The sequence below is a fragment of the Agrilus planipennis genome, unplaced genomic scaffold (assembly GCF_000699045.2).
Source record: "Agrilus planipennis isolate EAB-ADULT unplaced genomic scaffold, Apla_2.0 scaffold49, whole genome shotgun sequence".
Lineage (NCBI taxonomy): Eukaryota > Metazoa > Arthropoda > Insecta > Coleoptera > Buprestidae > Agrilus > Agrilus planipennis.
The window spans coordinates 1,573,113-1,583,543 of NW_020438913.1; the positions used below are offsets into that span (position 1 = coordinate 1,573,113).

Below are 10,431 nucleotides of genomic sequence, written 5' to 3' on the forward strand. Positions count from 1 at the left end.
AATAATTCCAGTTACTCATCCATTTTAGCCACCGATTTTCTTTATAATCCCAAAAGTTCTCACAATCATTACAGGTACTTTAATAACGATTAACGAAAAAAAGAAAGGTTTACAATAAATGACTGAGAAAATGAACATGAATGTATTTATGTATTATTATAACCGTCACATGGGTTTTTGCTCATGGTCGACATAATAATACAACAAACTCAAAAGGCCAACAAGGAGTTTACAATGGAGGATTGTAGTTTTGCTGTAAGACGATACGTCGGTATCTTCTTACACGTATAAGAACTGAACAGACTTGGTCTTTAAAAAGACAGGATGTTGGAGACTGACATGACTGTATATGCCTACAATAAAGAAAGATGCGAAATTAAAAGGCATAGTATAAGTCAAGATGGCGGTAGTATTAAATGTATCATGTACCTACAGAGTGTTCAAAGTTGAACTGGATAAAATGTTTTCATCAGAGTTGTGACCAATGAAAGTATCTACAATTGACTACTACTTTTTTATGAGTAATGGAAAGAATTCACTCATTTTTTAAGAGTAATGGAGGTTTTTCCAAATTGGAAAAATCTTTTTTGAAAAAACGGTCAATCTATTTTTCCTCAAAGAAAAATTATTAGATAGAAACTTAACTGATAGATATTTTCGCTGTAATGATGCCGTAAATTTTCTTTTTCAAGTAACATATTGTTAAAATATGATATAACGATAAGAAAAAAACTTTTGTAAACATATTCTAATCAAATTCGTGTTCGGCTGTGCAATTGACATCGCCTTCGGTAGCTCAGTTGGTAGAGCGGTGGACTGTAGAGGAAACCGAATGATGTAGACATCCATAGGTCGCTGGTTCAAATCCGGCCCGAAGGAACTTTTTTTTTCTAATTCATAAAACAATTATCAACAGTTGTGATTGTCCTGTGTGCGTGTGTGTGTTCGTTTGTATTGTAGTAACTAAAAACATTTGAAACGAAATCATCAAAACGTTTGTTTCGGAATCCATTCTAAAGCTGTTATTAGCTAAAAAATACTGCTACTGCTTTTTGCACTATAACCAGTTGTGTTCTAACTAAATAATGCCAAAGTAAAAAAAAAATGGAAAATGAAAGTGTTACATTGTTACGTAATAATAAAAGGAAAACGTTTTTAGAATGTGAAAGAACCTTGCAAGGTCGGGTACTTGATCGAACTGGCACGAAAATTATTCTCAATGCCGCTATTCCACATCTATAGTCTCTTTATATACTAATTAACAACACGTAGGTACACTAATTATTTTCTCATATATACGTATCATATCTCATATGTAACAGTAGCGGATAATTAAGTTTTTTAATCTGGACAAAAACTTATTTATCAAAACAACTACGTACACACGTATGTAACATGTAACTGACAAGTAATGTTTGAATAACGAATATTAAAATAAACTGCAGTTCAATAGTTTTTGCAAAAACAGTACGAAAAAAAATGACTAACAATCAAACAGCATGACAAAAGCGAATCAAAAACAAAATATAAACAAAATGATGAAAAACAGTTGAACACCACACAAAAAAGTGAATAAATGTTCTCCAAATTAATAGGCATCACAAAAAGGATATCCATAAACCGATTGTCAGCGGGGTTAATTAACCAAAAAAGACTATTTTATAATCTTCAGCAAATTAGTGAAGACCGGCAATTTAATGTCATCACGAAACCAATTAGCTATCCATTTCTCAGGTCTGAAATTTTAATGTATTGTTTTCTTAAAAAATAAATTAGTTAATTAATAAATCGAATTTCCTTAAATGTATAAAAGAATAACTAAAGAATTTATTGGATAATAGTTTATTTTACATTAGATATTTTTCTTATCATTTATTAGCAGATACAAATAAAGTTGAAAAATGAGCAATTATAATTATATACAATCAATCAATAAATCACTTAACTAATGACTAAGTTCAAGATATAAAATCTTTACTTACTTACTACCGTATAAGATAGATAGACACGGACAACTTAAACTGAAATTACTAAAAAAAAAAAATTCTTGGGAACAATAATATAATTAAACTAGATAATTTACTAACTTATGGCGCCTAATAACGTAGAGTACAAATCAGTCCAAAAAATTGATAGTACCCCATTTACATACAATTCGACCACTTACTTAAACACACTTGTGTTAATTATTATTATTATTAATGGATAATAATTGAATTAACTATTTAAGTATACATAATAGGGAAAACATCGAAATTTATGTATTTTTTTTTTGTTGAAGAAAAATGCAAAGTAAAACCAGTTAATAAAAATGAGGCCTTTCGACCAAAACGTAGAAAACTTTTGATTCAACGTTTCGGTCAAAATTTAATACCCTCCATTATCTTGTTAGCTTATTGTCACCTGTTTACCCCCAAAAAATATCAAAATAAGCCAAATTCATATTAGTTAATTGCTTATTGAGACATTTTATCGATAATACCACCCTGAAACTGTGACGCATGTCGAAATGTAGATATAATACATTAGATGACAGCAATAGTAATTAATTAGTGAATAATTAATTATTTTGCTGTGGCAAAAGTTAACTTCAGTCGTTTTTATCACAAGATTAATATACGATTTAAAGGGTGTCGCAAACTTCGAGGAATTTGTGCAAAAAAATAATAATATGGTAATCAAGATTGATTTAAAAATTGGGAGAGACTGGATCAATTATTACTGATCTCTGACAGCCCTTCAAAAAGTCGTTCATCAGTACAAAACATTGAAGCAATTGGTCAGAGTGTTGCTGAGAATCCAGGAGCATTAATTCTGGACAATTCCAGATTCTCTCTACGAATTTTGACATTTACCATGATATACTATTTTTTCTCAAAATTACTTCAAGTGTGAATTTTGGGACACCCTACGGCATGCACATATATTTTTCAATCATCAATACAAAAAAAACTGACAAAAATGGCAAGTTCTTCACAACCGAAGAAATATGCAATTTATTCATGAAGATTATAACGATAAGAATTTCATCAAAGCGTCATAGATTAGTCTTGGATTAATGGTTCCGTCCGCCGTGTATCGAACACCTCGAAGTGAACCATCGTTGTGACTTACAACCCCATATTCGCCCACAATGAACCCATCGGGGGTCCTCTCCTCTACCCTATATTTCCTATAGTTTCTACCCTCTACGACATACCCTACTTTTTGGTTGTTGTCACCCTGCTTAGTCGACGCATTTTTAGTATTATCACTTGAGGATGGTTTAGGGGATGCAACCGGTTGAACCCCGTGTACTCTTCCGTTGGTCAAAACGCTAACGCTTTCTTCAACTTCATAATTCTTTTCTGGTTCGCCATAAATCCTTTGCTGATGATGTCGGTGATGATCAGTTACCATCGATTTATTTTGATCATCTTGCGGCTGATCGTAGGATTTCGTCGATTGTGCGGTAGAGGTTTCGACAACGTCTTGTTGGTTCTGAAGCCCCTTCCATTCGTTTGGGGTGCTTTTTAAGGGAGAGTTTGTGTACGTAAACGATCCATCGTCGTTGTGGTTTTCTTTGCTAGGCAGTTGGACATTTTTGTTGGTCCCATCTATGTAAAAGTTGTTTCCGTAATTAGTGTTTGCATCGTAATGCCTCTCTTGGCGATCATGTTCTGCGTTTTCCTTGTTCTCGTCTTGATTTTGCCATTGTTTTGGGGATGATCCCTGGGGCAGAGAGTGGATAACGGATGTGTAGGATACGGACTTTGCTTTTTCGGGTTCGTGGGGATTGTCGTGGAATATAAGGGTCTGATGGTGGTACGGGGAAAGATTGTCTTTGTCTTCGTCACGATCTAGTCCTTGATACAAGTTAGAGTTTGAGTTTATGAGCGGAAGGGCTTGCGGACTAGGAACCGATTGGACTCTAGCAGGATATTCGACGTTATCGGCGCTGTCAGGATTTTGGGGATCATGATCTTGTGTTACGGGTGCACTTTCTTCCACACTAAAGTCACTTTTACTCGACTCCGCAACAATGCTGGGTCTGTATTCCGTTTGTATCACAGCCTTATCGTCTCCAGCGTTGGGGGAGACCGTCTGGTCCATTTCCGGATTTCGAGAATCGCCTACAGAAGTCGAGACACTCACTCCCAAAACTACAACCTTTTCCCCTTCCGGTGTACTCGAACCGTACTGGTTCAATTCGGAAGTGGTTTCCACCGCGTGAGGTGATGTTGTGGATGTGTAATAGTTGGTCAGTACAGTACTTCTCGTCTGTCGAGAATAATCTGTCGTACGTTTGTTTGTGTTCGTGTAACGCTGAGAGGGTTCGGATGAGGTGTTGATTTTGACGAGATCCTCCTCAGCTGGTGAATCGAGGAGGATTGCAACAAAATCTTCACCGAAAACGATGTCGTTCGATGAACCGCGCTCCTGCCTAGCAGTCGGCAGGCCTACGGTTACCATTACACAGCAGCACAAGCCCTAAAATACAAAAAACAAAAGTCAGTCCACATTTTGACAAAACCCAAACAATTGAATGTATATTTGAACCTACGCAAATCCGAATTTCACGAAAGCGAACACCAGAAATCTCTTAAATATTCCTAATCGAACTTTCTGAGTATGGGATTCCACAACAACGATAGCTAATTGTTAATAAAACAATCGTAATTACTCAACTGTTTTAATCTTTTGTTTTCAACTTCAACAATCGTATTGACTCAATTGTTTCAACGTCCATCTTGGATTCGAATGCTTTTTTTTTTAATAGTTATGAGGCAACAGCATTAGTTGAGATTGTAAACTTAAATACCAAGGGTTTAAACGTATCGGAATATTGTAATGCATCGAAAACTCTTTCATCAACAACAGTCAAAACGCTTAAATGTTACTTCTGGTAAGAGATTCACGAGTTGGAGAAGAAGTGGTAATCTTGTCGTGTACAAAGGTGACGTTATTTATGTGCCACCACCCAACAACGACATCGAAAGCAACAACAAAACTATGGTGTCGTTTGTTTTCTTGCACAGGAATGCAGCAGTTGCCTGAAAGATTTTTATTCCGATATTGTGCATTCCGCGATCGCACTACTGGGATCGCGCACAGTAAATTATAAGACTTGATTTTACTTGAGTTCTGCGAAACTCGGAAAACAAAATGACAAACGCCACAAGGGAGAATAATAAAACAAAAGGTAATCAGCACTCTTCGATTTCAAATACAGATTAGTAAGAATGAGGAGTTAGAAACAGACTTTTGTAAATATAGAATGGAAGCGATATTGACGAAGGAACATGGGACAAAAATAAAGGAAAAGAATGAGGAATGAATCGAGTATGTCACCGTCAAAGGGTTCAATTAATTTTCAAGAATTTATGCATTTATTTAATAATAACAACAACCACTACATATACCCAAGTCTGTACCATGCAAACTTCATGCTCCAGTTAGCAGACACGTAATTTATTACGTAGATCTGTACCGTATAATGTATGATATTCTTATGAGGAGATAATAGCGTTTTCGTCGTTCAAGTTCACGCATGTCGGTGTGATGATGCAACTTGAACATTGCAAAGAGCAACGAATGTCTCAACGTTGCGGGTGAAAATTGAAGGATTGTTTCACATTTTTGAAAAGGCGACTCGCCGTATGAAAAATGTGTTTTTTGTTACGGTGAATATTAAACTAAATTCGCTGAGATGACCTCATCGGATTTTTATTCGAATCAGTTCGAGAACGTCGTTAGTATAACGCAGAGTCAGACATTGAAACTGTTTCCAAATCTTTTCCGCGTATTTGTAACACATGAAATAGTTATAATTTATTGTTATTAATCAGTGGTGGCGCCTGAACGTTGACACTTATTCTGACAACTGCCATCAGAAAATAAAGTAGTAGCTTAAGTATATCATTTATTTCGATTAGACGCGTTACTCTTAACGTTTAGAGGTAAAAATGTAGTTTATGACGCCTCCCTTGAAGTTGACTACGAATATTGCAATGCTGCCAACATAAATACGCAACTAAGACTAAACAAACTACGTTCGCGTTGTCCTAAACTTAGCATATCTGTCAGAACTAAACGTTGGCAGTACTGCAAAGGTTGTCATTTTAAGTAACTAACTTCAGACATGTGTCATAAACTATACATCCGCCCATTTAACCGTAATACTGGTTAGTTAGTTCGTTTTAGTATACTTTAATTGTATCATTATTATTATTAATTGTAATTGCAATTGTAGGAAACATCTGTAAAATTTAAATGTCGATTTATCGTCTCTAATTTTTATACTGTGATGTATAATCCATAGGAATTTAAATGGTTTCTTATCGAATTAGCTCATGCGTCTTTCTCCAGTAGAAGGCAAAAGATCAAAGTAAACCTTGACGCGTTTTGTAGGTAATGACTTGCTTTCCCATAGGTGGGTGTGCATACAGTTATGCACGTATTTATTATTTATTTATATGTATGTATGTATGCATGTATTTTACTCAATCGTCTCACAACTTAATTTGGTAGAATTCCATCGATCGTGTGAAAAAACAAATTGGGCAAAGGTCGGTTAGATCCGCAGGCAGATAGATCCGTACCATAAATTTCCCCTTTTCGTTCCTCATATATCTATACTATTCAACATTAATGTGCCTTGAGACAGAATCAATTTTTGTATGATTTAATTTAATGCATCACTGAATTAACATTACCTGTCTACTACAAAAAACCTCAAATTAATGAGAAAAAATTGTTTTTACTGTCACTCCCTCGCCGGGAATCGAACCCGGACGGGCATGGTTTTACGCGCCAGTATTCTGCCACAAAACTACGAGGAGGTGACGTAGACAGTAGACAAGGCTCGAGTTTCCGGACAGCAACATCAATTTTTATTATCTGTAGTGGGTAATGTTATTTCAAAAAATTAATTCACTAATGCGTTACTGTGTCTCATTTGAAAGAAAGAAATTTTTAGAATCATTTTAACAAAGGTAAATCCGCTGTAAAGTTAACATTAACATTAACTGTAAGCTACTATAGTGGGTTTGTATTATTATCATTATATAGGTAATTCCGAATTAGTCATGCAATTAATTTAATATACATAACTACGTGTATTTATGTTCGTTAGTTAAAAAAATTGAAAACGGGGTGATCACGAATTCTTCATTATCTCTGCACTCACCACCGAACCGCCTTCAATTTATCCAGCTACAACATCTACATCTGTGTTCACTTACGTCATCTTTTATGCATTGCACCCACTAAAAGTGCAAGGTAAACCTTTTTATCCGGCCGATCTCGTTGTTGGCCGTATGTATGTACTAAGTGCTTTCGATATAAGTAATTATAATAAATAATAACTGTAGCCTAGTATGTAATTTTCGGTTCTCAACACACTTCCCACATTCGAGGCGAAAGAAATGGACTCGCGAGTGACTCATGAAACCCACCTAAAACCTGCGCTTGCTCTATTATAACTATCTGCATTCTAAATTTTCTAATGCGACAGTTTTTAAAGAAAAACTGTACGAACCCAACGGTGGGTGTTAAAAAATCAGGTACAACCACCTCTGAAATTGTCTTGTGGGTGGCAAATAAAACTACCAGTGGATCATGAAATCCATATTTAGAGCAATTTAAAGGTCAAATTCCTACGTCATACACCACAGCAACACTTCAAGTGCCCTAGACCCAGACAAACGCGCTCACTTGGTAATTCGTTAAGGACACTTTATTATTATAACTTCAGAATCAATTAATATATGTATCTATACCTTCTTGTGTGCAAACAAATTAAATTTTAATTATCGTGTACATTCAGGTTTGTTTTCCGAAAAATGTTGCATAACGCATACTGAAGGCATGTCAAATTATTTGTTGCTTTGCTGTAGTAGCAGGGTACAACAAATCAAAAACAACAAAAACATTATTAAGTAAACCATTATAAATCAGGATTACGCTTTCGTATATCTTCTCTGTGGCGTCGGAAGACGCATGCATGCTGCGTCGTTTTTCAACTGTTTTATTATTAAGACGCTGCAGCAGACTGGTAGATTCATAAGAAGTCGCTGAAAGTCGGTACAAAAATATTATTTATGGAAGTTTGACGTATCTATACAATGGGCCAATAATTTCTGATTTATTCTTCAAATATTTTTTGTTCAATTTTCGTTGAATGGTCAATGACCCATTCTGAACTCTGTAGTTAAAAAAGTGCTCAAAATATTAAAATTTCGGTATAGTTCGCAATAAAACTGTATTATTTTCTTCTTTCAACTTATTACTAGTTAGAATAGAGCGGTTGTTGACAGAACGCCTACATTTAATCACAACAGACGTTGTATAGAAAAGAGATGCCAGGTAGGAATTGCAGCGGACACTAAAAAAGAAAAAGGAATAACATTACACCAACTGATGTGTAACAGAAAGAGATGCACACAAATAGAATTTGAGGATGTTGCCAGCATCGGACTTTCAAGAAAGTTCACCATTCTCAGGAATTTAAGAAAACAAAGACAACCAGGTAGTTATAAAGCCGACCCTGATCTTTTGAGTACCTAAGCAGCCTCTAACCGCTGCACCGCTTACTATTTCTCGATTAACTTTTTTCACTTGTGAAGCATTTCCTAACTTAACAAGGGCTTGTTCGAAACGCAGCAAATGACTACAGTCAAACAAGTGGAAACAAGAAAGAAGATACATCCATTCTCACAGATAATTAATTAAAGACTTTGAAAATTTTAATCGTCTCAACTATTGCTATAAATGCGAATGTGAGTTTGTTTGTTTATTACCATTTAACACTTTAACCACTCAACCCATCACCAAGAAATTTTGCACACACATTATTGTGGGTACAGAAAGGGACATAAGGTCCTTTTATCCCGAAAAAAATACTGTTATAGAGGGATAGAAAAATTTCTTTTCATCTCGATAAAGAAGGTCAGTATTTACTGTATGTTTAGCCTAGAAAATTTGAAATTTTAATTTTATCCTGATGATCCAGGTCAGGACTTGAAGAACAAATTTACCAAATTATTATATTTTCGATAATTTTTGACAGGTATTTAGGACATCAATAGGAGCGAAGTCGTGGGTAAATGGTTGCTAAGTACACATCGGGAAGTAACTGTAACTAATAGATAACTGTGCATATATGTGCGAGTACAATAAAAAATTATTTATAATATTACAATCTTAACGCAGACATAGATACAGGCCAAAGGAACAGATTGACTGTCTATTACCACGCCCTTTTTTGACCTTTACTAGCTACTCAGCTCAGTCTTTTTCCATTGTTTTGTAATTATCCGGATATTATACAGGAGTATTGATTTTATAAGTGTATTGAGTGCTGTTACAGCTTGTCACCGGTAACATTCTGATCAAACGTTACATTAAGTCTTATTTAACGTTACTTAGACACTGTCATTGTACGTATACCAGAAATTTAATTGTTGGCCGGAAACAAACGAACGACTACTGGAATTTGTTTTATTTATCGATGGCCAACTTCAAAACATTGAAAAACTGATTGTTGACCCGAAACAAACGAACATTATAAGAGATTTTATTTTCATTGTTGGTAACTTACTTAATTGGAATTAATTGGTGAAGTTGGTTGGTCAAACTGTTCCAATTTTCTCTAGTTAGCAGGCACTTAAGGAATATTAAATTGTAAGTACGACAGACTCATTCAAGGTCTACTGGAATTACGGCAGAACCTGAAATTTACTTGATCACCAACATTGCAAATTGCAATTGCTTTTTTGTAAAATCGATTATGCGTAGGGTGTTCAACAACCTTCATCAAGGTTACGAAACCAATCAAATGACGATCGCTCTTGAGAGAATCGGAATCGATCCGAAAAGGGAAATCCCATGTAAAAATTAACAGGTAATATGGACTTATCCCATAAAGGGCAACATTTTTAATAAGTAAGTTATAACAAAACTATTTCCTAAAAAACTTCATGGACTTATAAATAACGTTTCTGCATAATCTTATCAAATTGGTAAAAATGGTACCAGTAGTTTCTCGACTAAAATTCACAATTAATGAAATTATTATTAGCTCAATAGGTATATAAGGAATGAAATAACAATAATAATAACTAAAATGTACCTACTTATTTGTACGAAATTTGTTCTGTTCTACTTCACAATTGCCTGATAATCGGAAATGAATTATCCATTAAAAAAACTTGAATGACCTTACAAAATCAATTACGTGGTACCATTAATTCGGTGACCATTTAGTTTTCGGTCTACGAAAAAGCGATTCCTTATTATTGTTACTTAGAATAGAATATAATCACATATGTATCTAAATCTACAGTTCTTGCATTAAATTAAAAAAAAAAAAAAAAAAAAAAAAAAAAAAAAAAAAAAAAAAAAAAAAAAAAAAAAAAAAAAAAAAAAAAAAAAAAAAAAAAAAAAAAAAAA

The 10,431-nt window shown here is 34.5% G+C and overlaps 1 protein-coding gene and 1 non-coding gene across 2 annotated transcripts in view; one reads left to right on the forward strand and one right to left on the reverse strand.

The window, feature by feature from the left end:
- The first annotated feature begins 785 nt into the window (after positions 1–785).
- Trnay-gua lies at positions 786–879 on the forward strand. The gene is made up of 2 exons: positions 786–822; positions 844–879. It is a non-coding gene; the product is annotated as a tRNA-Tyr (tRNA).
- A 1,385-nt stretch (positions 880–2,264) lies between these two features.
- LOC108733442 overlaps positions 2,265–10,431 on the reverse strand; it is a 32,733-nt gene continuing 24,566 nt past the window's right edge. Inside the window, exon 2 of the mRNA XM_018464617.1 lies at positions 2,265–4,470. Coding sequence (XP_018320119.1) covers positions 3,010–4,470 — 1,461 coding nt within the window. The 3' untranslated portion in view covers positions 2,265–3,009. The remainder of the gene's footprint in view (positions 4,471–10,431) is intronic.